At 50.3% G+C, this 13,733-nt stretch overlaps 1 protein-coding gene across 2 annotated transcripts in view; it reads left to right on the top strand.

Moving 5' to 3' along the window:
- The first annotated feature begins 9,384 nt into the window (after positions 1 to 9,384).
- Positions 9,385 to 13,733, top strand: part of SLC43A1 (solute carrier family 43 (amino acid system L transporter), member 1) — a 40,383-nt gene continuing 36,034 nt past the window's right edge. The window contains exons 1-2 of one of the 2 annotated variants that reach the window (XM_011963411.1): positions 9,385 to 9,727; positions 11,045 to 11,211. In XM_011963411.1, the coding sequence (XP_011818801.1) occupies positions 11,058 to 11,211 (154 nt within the window). In that variant the 5' untranslated portion in view covers positions 9,385 to 9,727; positions 11,045 to 11,057. Of the gene's footprint in view, positions 9,728 to 10,291; positions 10,390 to 11,044; positions 11,212 to 13,733 lie in introns of those variants that run through there. The other variant, XM_011963410.1, reaches the window with a different exon arrangement.

The following is a 13,733-nucleotide window of genomic DNA, read 5'->3' as shown; positions in this document are numbered from 1 at the left end:
AGTGCAGATTTTGGTCAACAGGTGGCGCTGTCTGCTCATGGTCGGCGCTGCTGTGGACAATTCCGCACATTTTATCATTTGCCTATTCTCTGCTGGCCTTGTTCTTGGAAGAGAGGACAGGTGAGGAAAATCGATGTTGTGCATGCCCTCAGGTTTAGCAAGAAACATCAAGAATTCTCTGTTAGCACACAGACGGAACATCTAGAAGGGGTGGTAGGAGCGGGGATTAGAGGTTCCAGCTGAAGGCAATGGCACTTGGAAAGGCTTTGTTGAAGTGGTGCTAAGTGTGGAGGCGGAGCATTCAGGAAAGGAGAGCTTCAGCTTCAGTGTGGCTGGAGTGCTGAGTGTGAAGAGAGGTGAAGATGAGACTTGGAGGCTGGGCAGACAGCTCCACAACAGCTTGGTGAGCTGTGATAAGGAGTTTGGATTTTCTCCTACTAAGGGCAACAGCAAACTATTGAGGAGTTTAAATCGTTCAGTGATAATGACGAGTTTGCGTCGTGGTGGCTCACGCGAGCTGCCAGCCAGGTAGACAGTGGCAGAAGATAGTCGATAAAGGACTAAAGGGTGATGAGGCAGGAAGCCAGTGAGGAGAGAAAGGGGGTGGATAATGTGAGTGACAGTAAATCATTTATTGAGTTGCCGTTGTGCGCTAAACTCTGTGCGAAATTCTTCACTTGTATTATTTCAGCTAATCCATCTAACAGCTCTCTAAGGCAGGTACGATTGTTCCCAGCTGAGGAAGCTGAGGCTCTCAAAAGCTAGTAACTTGCCTAAGGTCGTGCAGCATGCAAGTCATCCAGCCAGGATTCTAACTTAGACACCAGAGACCACTTTTACCCCTGCTCTAGGACAGGGGGAAATATGTGAGATATGTGTCGAGTTTCATATTTCATTCAACAATATTGTTGGCCTGCGACATGCGAGGAGCTGTGGAAAGTGCTCAAAGTGAATTAGTTAGATCCCTATGAGCAAGTGGGACGGGGGTGGAGTGGACAGTAAGAGGGTTGGAACACACATAAAAGGGTATAAGAAATAACAATTAGGCCGGCCAGGGGTGGTGGCTCACATCTTTAATCCCAGCACTTTGGGAGGCCGAGGTGGGTGGATCAGTTGAAGCCAGGAGTTTGAGACCAGCCCGGCCGACATGGTAAAACCCTATCTCTACTAAAAATACAAAAATTAGCTGAACTGGTGGTGCACGCCCGTAATCCCAGCTACTTGGGAGGCTGAGGCATGAGAATCCCTTGAACCTGGGAGGCAGAGGAGGTTACAGTGAACTGAGATTGCACCACTGCACTCCAGCCTGGGAGACAGTGTGACCCTGTCTCAAAAAAAAGAAAACAAAACAAAACAATGAAGTAGGTACTTTCTGCCATAGGGAGGAGTCATAAACTGCTATAATGAATAATTAATAAAATAATAAACGGGTGTATTTTTGCTTATCCGTTTTAAAAATCGGAAAATGTCTCAAAAAATAAGGATGTTGGCTGCTTTTGAAAATTTGGGCCGGAAGCGGTGGCTCGTGCATGTAATCCCAGCACTTTGGGAGGCTGAGGCGGGTGGAAGGTGGATTGCCCAAGGTCAGGAGTTCGAGACCAGCCTGACCAACATGACGAAACCCTGTCTCTACTAAAAATACAAAAATTAGCTGGGCTGGTGGTGCACACCTGTAATCCCAGCTACTCAGGAGGCTGAGGTATGAGAATCACTTGAACCCAGGAGGCAGGGGTTACAGTGAACCGAGATTGCACCACTGCACTCCAGCCTGGGAGACAGCAAGACACTGTCTCAAAATAAAAAGAAAAAGAAAATTTGGAAGATCTGACAACAGTTGACCTGTATTCCTGCTTGGCATCAGCCTGATGGAGGGTGGGCAGAGGCTCAGTTGTCTGCCAAACCTCCCCCAACTGATGTCTTCCCTCCCTGTCATCATCTGCTTGACCTGTAGGCATTCAGTGTGTGCCTTCTGCTCTGGGTGCCCAGATAAATCGGATGCTATATGAGAAAACATTCTGTACATGTCTTGCAGTAGGCAGCCTCAAAGATCACTGGGGCCTCCAATGATCCCTCCTTCCTGGTATTCATGCCTGTGTATAATCCTCTCCATTGAGTGTATACTAGACCTAGATACGTGCTTCTAATAAGCAGAACACAGCAAGGGTAATGGGGTGCTACTTTTACGGTTAAATTACAAGAGTGTAAAGTCTGGCTTGTTTGTTTCCCTCTCTTGATCTTCCTCTCATTCTCTCTCTCCCTCTCTCTCACTCTCTCACTGTCTTGTTCTTCCCTCTTGTTTACTCTGATGAAGCAAGCTAGCAAGCATCCATGTTGTGAGCTAACCTATGAAGAGGCCCATGTGGTGGTAAGGAACCGAGGGCAGCCTCCAGCCAGCAAGGAACTGAGTCACTCACCATATGGGTGAGCTTGGAGGCAAATCCTTCCCTACTTGAGCTTTCAGATGACTGCAGCCCTGGCTGATGCTTTGCAGGCTTGTGAGAGACCCTGAGACAGAACACTCAGCTAAGCTATACCCTATCTCCTGACCTAGACAAACTGAGATAATACATGTAGTTTTAAGCCACTGTGTTTTGGGATAATTTGTTACTCAGCAATAGATAACCGATACATATACCATCTACATAACTGTTTCAGTTGTCTGAGACTATATTTAGTCATTTTACACCTACATCAAGAATGTGCCAGGCACCATTCTAGGTACTTGGAATACACCAATTAACAGAATAGGTAAAGAGGCTGGGCACAGGGCTCACATCTGCAATCCCAGCATTTTGGGAGGCCGAGGTGGGAGGACTGCTTAAGCCCAGGAGTTGAGACCAACTTGGGCACAATCGTGAGGCACTGTCTCAAGAAAAAAATTAGTTGGGCACAGTGGCCCGTGCCTCTGGTGCCAGCTGCTCAGGAGGCTGAGGTGGGAAGATCGCTTGAGCCCAGGAGTTTGAAGCTGCAGTGAGCCATGGTCACAAAACTGCACTGTAGCTTGAGCAACAGAACAAGACCCTGTCTCAAAAGAAAAAAAAAAAAAATAGGTAAAGGTCCTTGATTCTTGCCCTCTTGGAACTTGTATTCTAGAGGGGGATGGTTTTTCATAGTAGAAGTCTGTGTTGGCAGCGCTGTTTGAAGCTCCTTTAGCATCTGGGGAAAAGGTTCTTCTTTCAGATCTTAGGCCTCTTGGAAAATCTGACAGAAGTCACAGCTTATCTCCTGAATGCACATAGAATTTTGCATGCAATTTTAGAGATTTACTTTTTTTTTTCTTTTTCTTTTCTTTTTTTTTTTTTTTGAGACAGTCTTCATCTGTCACCCAGGCTGGAGTACAGTGATGTGATCTTGGCTCACCACATCCTCTGCCTCCCAGGTTCAAGCAATTCTCCTGTCCCAGCCTCCCAAGTAGCTGGTATTACAGGCACCTGCCACTGTGCCCGGCTAATTTTTGTATTTTTAGTAGAGAGGGGGTTTCACCTTGTTGGTCAGGCTGGTCTCAAATTCCTGACTTCAGGTGATCCACCCGCCTCGGCCTCCCAAAGTGCAGGGATTACAAGCGGGAACCACTGTGCCCAGCCACAGTTTAGAGATTTTCATAAGAGCTCTTGTGGGTTGACCTGAGAGGAGTCTTGTGACAAGCATTGTTTTAGGTGCTGGGGCAAAGAAGATAGAAAATCTAAACCAGTTGTGGCCAGGTACGGTGGCTCACTCCTGTCATCCCAGCACTTTGGAAGGCCGAGGCAGGAGGATCGCTTGAGGCCAGGAGTTTGAGGTCAGCCTGGGCAGCACAGTGAGACACTCATCTGCCCCCCCAAAAAAGAGATGTTCAGCAGGGTGTGTAAAGGAATGTGTCCCGTTGTCTTGGTGCTCGGGGAAACTGTCCCCCAGAAAGTAATAGGTGAGTGAGATTTGAAGGATGGTTAGGAATTTGTCAGGCAGGAGGCATGGTGGGTGGTGGGTTCTGTGTTACGTGGTGAGAGGATAGTGGTGAGGAAGGTGGGCACAGGCCCTTGCCCTCTGAACTGTCGGAGGAACAAATATATGATGAGATTTATCAAAGGAAAACTCAGATGTTACATAGGTTACATTGCAAAAGGATTTATTGCTGGAGTCAGTCAAGTTCCTACAAGAGGTCAGGCACTTAAAGGAAATGACCATTAAGATCTGAAGAGTTGCCTGGGCACAGTGGCTCACGCTTGTAATCCCAGCACTTTGGGAGGCCGAGGAGGGTGGTCATTTGAGGCCAGGAGTTCGAGACCACTGGCCAACATGGTGAAAACCCACCTCCACTAAAAATACAAAAATTAGCCGGGCGTGATGGGGGGTACCTATAGTCTCAGCTATTCGGGACGTTGAGGCAGAATAATTGCTTGAACCCAGGAGGCGGAGGTTGCAGTGAGCTGAGATAGATTGCACCATTGCACTCTAGCCTGGCAACAGAGCGAGACTCTGTCTCAAAAACAAACAAACAAACAAACAAAAGATCTGAAGGATTAGTTGGCTAGGCTAGTGCAGAGAATGTTCCAGGCCCAGGAAGAACTTGAGGTAGGAGAGAGCATGGAGTATTAATGGGTGTGAAGGAGGTTACCATGGCAAAAACACAGAGGGCAGACCCAGATGGCACAGGACTCAGGGGCCATCACTGGGAGTTTGTGCATTTCCCCAAGGGTCACAGGAAGCCTTTCAAGGGATGTGGCCTGATCAAATCTGCATCTCGAGTAGTCCATTCCGATGGGCTGGTGGGGTCATGTGTGGGTGGTAGGATTGGGAAGACCAGGTTAGAGGGTTGCAGGAGTCCAGGCCTGAGCTGATGGTGATCTGGGCTTGGGGGACAGTAGTGGCTGGAGATGACAAGTCTTTACGTGGTAGGACCCACAAGCTCGCTGATAGGCTGGATGTGGAGAGTGAGGCGGGGAGAAAGCCTGGGATGACTTGAGTTTCATGTCTGAAGCCACTGGGTGGAAGAGGGTGGTGCTTTTATGATACGGGCAACAATGGAGGCAAGGCAAGTTAGGGAGGAGGACGGTCAGTTTCGGTCATTCGAGATTATTGCATACTCTTTATTGTCTCAGAAGATCCAATGTAATCAGCTTGTTACCTTTCCGGCTGGCACCTCACACCACAGGCCCTGGATCCTATGTGTTTTGTTCACACCGTCCCTCTTTTAGCTCTCAGAATGTCTCTGCATCCTCCTGTTGTAAGATTTTTCATTTGCTGTTTACTCCTCTGGAGGATTGATAAATTCTACTGATTCTGACATGGAAAATTCTTAGCACAAGCCTCACCCTGAAAGATTCCTCCCTGAGCCCCAGTCTAGATGAAATCCCCTTCTCTAAGCAGATGTTCTCATGGCACCATGTCTCTCCTCCATGGTGCTTCCTGCAGACGACGTAACACTTGATTTGTCTGTGACTCTCTCCCACTGTGCTCTGTGTTCTCTGAGGATAGGGTCTGTGTCTTATTCACCATTGAATCCCTAGTGCCTGACACATGCAAAGGTGTTTTTTTTTTTTTTTAATTGAGATATAATTCACACACCATACAATTCACTCTTTTAAAGAATACAATTTAGGCCGGGAGCAGTGGCTCACACCTGTAATCCTAGCGCTTTGGGAGGCCAAGGTGGGTAGAGCACTTGAGTCCAGGAGTTCAAAATCAGCCTGGGCAACATAGCAAAACCCCATCTCTACTAAAAATACAAAAATTATCCAGGCATGGTAGCACATGCCTGTAGTCCCAGGTACCCAGGAGGCTGAGGCAGGAGGATTGCTTGAGCCTGGGAGGCAGAGGTTGCAGTGAGCTGAGATCTTGCCACTGCATGCCAGCCTGGGTGACAGAGCGAGACCTTGTCTCAAAAAAAAAAAATAAAATATAATAAAGTATACAATTCAGCATGTTGTATATTCACAAAGTTTTACAATGATCACCATTATCTAATTGTACAACATTTTCATCACCCCAAGAAGAAACCCCATACCATTAGCAGTCATTCCGCATTTCCCATTATCTCCCCTCTCCGGTCTCTGGCAACCACTAATCTACTTTCTGTCTCTATGGATTTGCCTGTTCTGGGCATTTCATATAAATGCAGTCATACAACATGTGGTCTTTTGTGTCTGGTTTCTTTCACTTAGCATAACGTTATCAAGGTTCATCCATGTTGTAGCATGTATCAGTACTTCCTTTTTATGGCCAAATAATATGACATTGTATGGGTATACCACATTTTGTTTCTCCATTCATCGGTTGATGGACTACTGGGATGTTTGCACTTTTTAGCTCTAATGAATAATACAGCTATAAACACTTGTGTACACATTTTTGTGTTAACAGATATTCTCAATGCTCTTGGGTGAGTGGAATTGCTGGGCTATAGTGGTAACTCTATGTTTAACTATTTGAGGACCTGCCAGACTGTTTTCCGAAATGGCTGCACCATTTTATATACATTCCTCATGCAGATTTTTTTTTTTTTTCTTTTTTGAGACGGAGTCTTGCTCTGTTGCTCAGGCTAGAGTGCAGTGGCACGATCTTGGCTCACTGCAACCTCTGTTTCCTGGGTTCAAGTGATTCTCCTGCCCCAGCCTCCTGAGTAGCTGGGATTACAGGCACCTGCCACCACACCTGGCTAATTTTTTGTATTTTTAGTAGAGATGGGGTTTCACCATGTTGGCCAGGCTGGTCTCAAACTCCTGACCTCAGGTGATCCACTCGCCTTGGCCTCCCAGAGTGCTGGGATTACAGGCATGAGCCACTGCTCCTGGCCCAAAGATTTATAATAACTATTTGTTAGGCTAAATAATTCATTACATACTGAATTGAATACTTTTATTTTGAGCACTTAACAGACTGGAAGAATGAGGCTCATGAGATGGAGTGATTTGGACAAAATCGCACAAATAATCACCTGCAGGGCCAGGATTTAGACCCACCCTGTCTCAGTGTTCTTGTTCACTAAGCTGTGAAGCAGCCGCTAGCCAGGAGCCCACATGACAGCAAATGTGATAATGCTGTTATACGTGACCTATGAGTACTGTCAGGAGAACAGAGTTGAGGAAGGAATTCGTTTTGAGGGCGGGGAGAAGGTTGATAAATCCTGTTGATTCAGATTTGGAATCTTTCTGGTCTCTTTCCTCTTCTCTGTTTTTTATTATTTTATTTATTTATTTAAAGATAAAGTCTTGCTCTGTTGTCCCGGGTGGAGTGCATTGGCGTGATCTCAGCTCACTGCAACCTCCGCCCCTCAGGCTCAAGTGATTCTCCCACCTCAGCCTCCCGAGTAGCTGGGACTACAGGCGCCCGCCACCTCGCCCGGCTAGTTTTTTGTATTTTTTAGTAGAGACGGGGTTTCACTGTGTTAGCCAGGATGGTCTCGATCTCCTGACCTCGTGATCCGCCCGTCTCGGCCTCCCAAAGTGCTGGGATTACAGGCTTGAGCCACCGCGCCCGGCCGATCAATAACATCTTTATTCTTTTTTTGTTTGTTTGTTTTGAGACAGGGTCTCTGTCACTCAGGCTCAAGTGCAGTGGCGAGATTTTGGTTCACTGCAGCCTCGACCTGCCGGGCTCAGGGATCATCCTACCTCAGCCTCCCCAGTAGCTGAGACTACAGGCACATGCCACCATGCTCAGCTAAATTTTTTGTAGAAATAGGGGTCTCACTATGTTGACCAGGTGGGTCTTGAACTCGTGGGCTCGAGTGATCCTCCTGCCTCAGCCTCCCAAAATGCTGGGATTACAGGCATGAGCCACTGCCACCATGCCCACTGTCTTTTGTATTCTCAAAAGGGATCCATGACCCTCCTAGCTTAGAAAGTTGACTCTAGGGCCCCCTGTGCAGAGCTGAGGAGTTTGACCTTGATCTGGAAGTTCTGGGAGGCAGTACTGCATTTTAAGAAGTAAACCCGTCAGTGCCTGACGTGTGCTTTGGCCAGTGAGAACTCCTTGTGCCTTTCCCACCGCTAAGCCTTTGCTCTTGCCTTTCTCCTCCTGGGAGGGGCCGTACTTAAATGCTGGGCCAACCTGACTCTGCATCCTACTTCTAACCTTGCTCCAGCTGCAAGCCTACAGTTTTCTCCCTCTGTGAAAAGCTATGAGGTTCAAGTGAGACCATGATGTCTTGAGGAATTAATAACAATATTTTTATTTTGGAAAGTGTTCTGTCTATGGTAGCCATTAGTTCCTCTCTTGGCTTGGTGGCTCATCTGTTCAGGGGTTCCCTTTTATCAGAGGCCTTCTTGGAGCTTTCTGTAGTCACTCTTGTTTTGTTTTTGAGACAGAGTCTCACTCTGTCACCTAGGCTGGAGTGCAGTGGCATGATCTTGGCTCACTGCAGCCTCCATCTCTCCAGATCTAGTGATCCTCCCACCTCAGCCTGCTGGGTAGCTGAGACTGCAGGTGCGTGCCACCATGCCTGGCTATTTTTTTTTTTCTTTTTTGTAGAGAGGGGATTTCATCATGTTGTCCAGGTTGTTCTGGAACTCCTGAGCTCAAGCGATCCTCCTGCCTTGGCCTCCCAAAGTGCTGGAATTACAGGCATGAGCCACCGCACCTGGCCACCACTATCACTTTTTTTTTTTAATTTTAATTTTAATTTTAAGTTCTGGGGTACATGTGCAGAATGTGCAGGCTTGTTACATAGGTAAATGTGTGCCATGGTGGTTTATTGCATCTATCAACCCCTCACCTAGGTATTAAGCCCAGCATGCATTAGCAGCACTCTTAACACACAATTAAACTCACATGTAATGAGATTACTTCTCATTACTCCACACCATAGTAGTCTATTTTACAGATGAGGAAACTGAGGCTCAGGGAGGCTGAGAGATTTACCTGGAGTCAATCAATTATTGATCTGGAAGCGTCTGATCACCAGGTCTTCTGAAATAATGACAGCAGCAACAATTAACATTATGCTTACTATGCCAAATGCTATGCTCAGCATTTTACCTGCATCACAATCCTGATTCCTTTGGCCAGTTAGATAGGTTCCATTTTAACCCAATTTAGGGAGGAGGAAGCAGAGGCTCAGAGAGGTAACTTGCCCTAGGTACCCAGGGTAGTCAGTTGAAAAGTCAAGACTCAGACCTCGATTTAACTCCAAAGAAACCAGTGCCATTCTGCCTCTGGGAAAACACTGCTTCCAGCTGCACAGTTCAGAACCGCACCCAAGCCGGCCCTGAATCGCGGTCAGTCGGCTTCAGCCGAATCGCACTTTGTTTTGAACAACGATACAGAGGGCGCTGCCTGACGTCAGTCTGGGGGCTTGGGGGAGAAGATGGGGGTCCAGGGTGGAAGTGTAGGTGCTGGGGCTATGCCAGAGGGAGAGTGTCCGGGACCAGCGGGCGAGTCACGTGCGCGTGAAACTCGACCTAAGGGGAGGGGAAGGGAAGGGAGCCCCCGCCCCCACCTCGGGGCGCAGCTCTGGACGCGTGTAAATACAACTATCAACTCCGCAGATCCACTTCTTCCAAGCCCGGCTTCGCAGACCTCTGGCCCCCGGCGGGTTCCCAGTTCCCCCGCTTCTTCCGAGGGGACAGCGGAGGCGAGGCCACCGGGCTGTCAGGCTGAAGCTCCGTGGCAGCCGGGTCCCGCACGCAGAGAAGACCCCAGCGCGGGCGCGGCTCAGGGCTGGGCCAGCGGGACTCCGGACGCGCCGCGAAAGCATTGTGCTCCCCGAGGCGTCCGCTGCTGCTGGCTGCTCATTTGCCGGTGACCGGAGGTGAGCAGCGTGGGCAGGGAGGGGGCGCGCGTAGGGTCTCCGTCTGTGCGTCCGCTGAAAGACACCCAGGCCGGCTCCCGCCGACACTGCCAGGCTCCCCAAGGAGAGCCCTTTACTTGCGCCCGTGGTCCCGCGGCACAGTGTCCAGTCTCGCCAAGCAGGTCCTTCCCTTTTCTTTTCTCTGACCCCTCCGACTCTTCCTTTCCTCCCAGGCCCCCGCTCGCTGCACTTCCTCTGCTTAGAGCTGCGCGTTTGCCAGAGTTCCAGCGGACCTTCGGGAGCGCTTGAACCCAAAGCCCCATTTCACAGATGAGAATACCGAGACCCCCTGGAAGAAGTGACTGGTGCTTCCTCCCCTCGCTCTGGGTCTTTCTTGCCCTTCTCCTCTCCGCTTTCCTGGGTCTCACCCGGGTTGTAGCTCCCCACCCCCGCGCCGCCCGCGTTCGCTATCCTCCCGCCGAGGCTACAGCGGCCGTGGCGGGGGGAGCTGGGGCTCCTTCCCTCCCTCTGGTAAACACACCCGCCCGCCAGCCCATCCGCCACCGCTGCCCTTATAAAGTCAGCAGCCGCCAGACTTCCTGCCGAAGTCCGAGCCCCCTCCCAGGGCTGGAGGGGGGAGGTGGGTTCCGAGGTGCAAAGCCTGGTGCCCCGCGCCCTGCGGAGTGAGTGAGGGGCGCGCAGGGGAGGAGGGGACTGGGGAGAGCCCGTCCTGGGTCTCCCTCCACGTGGCAGCTGTTGGCTTGGCCGGAGAGACTCTAGGGTCGTGGGTCGCCTCATACGGAAAGGGGGAAAGCTTGTTGTCGCCCGGCCCCAGAGGGGAGGAGAGGTCTTGGAGGGGCAACTGGAAGATAGGGTCGTAGGGTAGCCTTGAACTTGCCCTTCTTCCTGCAACTTCTAGGGGTCTTTCCTGGCGCGGGAATCCGGACATGGGCCAGCGGTGCTTCAGAGCGCTCTCTGCCTCTTGCTGCCCTCTGGGGGCTTGGGCAAATGCGGTCTTGCTCCCCAGCAGCCCGGCCCTGCGCGCCCTGGCCTGGGTGGGAGAGCGCGGCAGCCTGCCAGGAAGCTGCAGCGCGCAGACAGGACCTTCCTTGTTTCCGATAGTGGCCCAGCGGGAGCCTCGTGCCGCGTGCACCCCTGGCACTGCTAGTGTGCGCGGAGCCAGCTCCGTGGCACCGGCTGGGAAACCTAGGGCTCTATGGGGCCTCCATGAGGGGCTCCTCGAGGGCTGGCCCGAGAGGTCTCGGGTGCCACCATGATGCAGGACCCCTCCCTGGGGCCACTGGGGGGCCCTTCACCCAGCGCTCTGTTTCTGTGCAGGCTCGCGGCCAGCATGGCCCCCACGCTGCAACAGGCGTACCGGAGGCGCTGGTGGATGGCCTGTACGGCTGTGCTGGAGAACCTCTTCTTCTCTGCTGTGCTCCTGGGCTGGGGCTCTCTGCTGATCATGCTGAAGAACGAGGGCTTCTATTCCAGCATGTGCCCAGGTATGCCTGAAAATGGGCTGGGTGGGTTCTGGGGAGGGATGGCGAAGGGGTAGGTGGAAGCCGGAGAAGGTTAGGTGGCCAGGTGGGTCAGGTTAGGTGCAGAAAGCAGGGTCTGCAGTTGGACAGCCTCACTTCTCGACCTCTTTAAACTTCAGGGGAAGAATGGGTGGCAGTCTGCCCAGTCTATCTCATTTATCCAATCCAGTGGTCACTGAATGCCAGGTGTCCTGCTGGGCATCCAGACCCTGGGACTAATAGGCAGAGTCCTAAGCCTCTGACAGCCCCAGGCCTAGAGCTCTTTGAAGGAGAAGTGCTGGGAGAGGAATTTCTTAATAAGCCTATCATAAGACAAGGGAGAACTGTACAAAGTGGAGTATGAATGTAAAGGGCCCCACATTCTTCCCTTTTCAGGACCTGGGAGTCCTCAGGTTTTCACATTACTGATTTGGACAAAGTTACATAGCCTTATTTCCTCTAGGAGGGCATTGTGGGGGGGCTCTGGTTTCCACTTCAATCACCTTGTGTGAGTGGCCCAGAACCTGGGAGTGGGAATTCTTTTTTTTTTTTGAGACAGAGTCTCGCTCTGCCCCCAGGCTGGAGTGCAGTGGCCGGATCTCAGCTCACTGCAAGCTCCACCTCCCGGGTTCCCGCCATTCTCCTGCCTCAGCCTCCCGAGTAGCTGGGACTACAGACGCCCGCCACCTCGCCCGGCTAATTTTTTTGTATTTTTAGTAGAGACGGGGTTTCACCGTGTTAGCCAGGATGGTTTTGATCTCCTGACCTCGTGATCCGCCCGTCTCGGCCTCCCAAAGTGCTGGGATTACAGGCTTGAGCCACCGCGCCCGGCCGGGAGTGGGAATTCTAACACTCTTTGGGAGCAGTAACTACAGCCATAGACTGTCTGCAGCTGCCTTGTGGCAGGGAGTTACCCCTGCTGGTGTCTGGGACTTGTCTCTGATGGGTGTCTTCCTATTCTGGGAAGGGGAGAGCTGTGCTGACAAGCTCTGCCTAAGGAGCTGGGTGGAAATGGAATTTGGCTCTCCTCTCTTTTTATCCCCTGTCCACAACCTCCGTGTTATGGAGTAAGCTTGGAAGGAAGGTTAGCTTGGATTTGAATCCCAGCTTCCATCACTTTTATCAGTTGGTGACTTTGGTGAGTTCCTTAAACACTGAGCTTCAGTTGCCTGGTCTTCAGAATGGGGATAATAATATCGATTCCATGGGAGTGCTGTGAGAGTCTGCAGTGCTTAATAAATGTTAGTGTCCTTCTGGTTGCTCCTTGCTGCACAGCACCTGATATGACTATGGGAGACAACCGATTCCTTGAGGGTTGGAGATGGGGAGGCCTTGATCACTGCTCTGAACAGCAGCTGCTCCACCGCAGGATCTGCCCCATCCAGCCATGGTTATCTGTAAAGATGCAACAGGTGGCACCGAGAGATGGCGACTCTCCCATGCCTCCTGGCCCCAATTATGGGGTGATACGGGCTGGAGGAGGTGGGGTTGGCAGCCAGGCTGGGATGGCTGGGTGGGTCAGGAAGAAGAGGCCTGAGATGAAATGATACACATACCAGGGTGGCTGCAAGAACCAAGTGGAGGGCTATTAGGGACCCACATGACATCTAAGTCCCCTGTGAGTTTATCCTGGAGATAGGAGAGACCCTGCCTGCCCTTGACACCTGCCACTGCCCCCCCTGTTACTTCTTTTGTTTTCTTTTTTGAGACAAAGTCTCACTCTGTCACCCAGGCTGGAGTGCATTGGCATGATCTTGGTTCACTGCAACCTTCTCCTCCTGGGTTCAAGCGAGCTCATCTGGCTAATTTTTGTGTTTTTAGTAGACATGGGCTTTCACCATGTTGTCCTGGCTGGTCTCAACCTCCTGACCTCAAGTGACCCACCCAGCTCAGCCTCCCACAGTGCTGGGATTATTATAGACATGAGCCACCACGCTTGGCCTACCCCTTGTGTAACTTCTTCCTGCCTTCTCCACCTGGTGCTGGTGGTGTTTCTTTAAAATCAACTTTCTTGAAGATTACATCATACATCTGACAAATTTATATGCCTCAGTACCCACCACACAGTATTTAGAACCCCCCAAAACTCCTGCTTCTCTTTTGAGGGCTCATCCCTCCACCTGCACTTTTAAATATGTAAAATATGTAAAACAGCTTTATTAAGTTATAATTTCCATGCCTTACAAGTCACCCATTTCAAATATATAATTTAACGGTTTTAGTGTGTTCAGAATAGTGCAACCATCACCAGAGTCCATTTCAGAACAGTTTCTTTATCCCCAAAAGTAACTCTGTACCGATTAGCAGTACTCACACCTCTCACCCCCACCTCCACCCCCCCAAAGCACTAGGCAACCACTCATCTATTTCCTGTCATAGCTTTGCCTGTGATAAAAGTTCGATTTACCTATTCTGAACATTTCATTTAAATGGAATCTTGTAATATGTAGCCTTTTGTGATTGGCTTTTTTCACTTGGCATAATGTTTTCAAGGTTCATTCTTTTTT

Source organism: Colobus angolensis, unplaced genomic scaffold (assembly GCF_000951035.1).
Source record: "Colobus angolensis palliatus isolate OR3802 unplaced genomic scaffold, Cang.pa_1.0 Scaffold61, whole genome shotgun sequence".
NCBI lineage: Eukaryota > Metazoa > Chordata > Mammalia > Primates > Cercopithecidae > Colobus > Colobus angolensis.
This window is presented reverse-complemented; position numbering and strand designations above follow the sequence as displayed.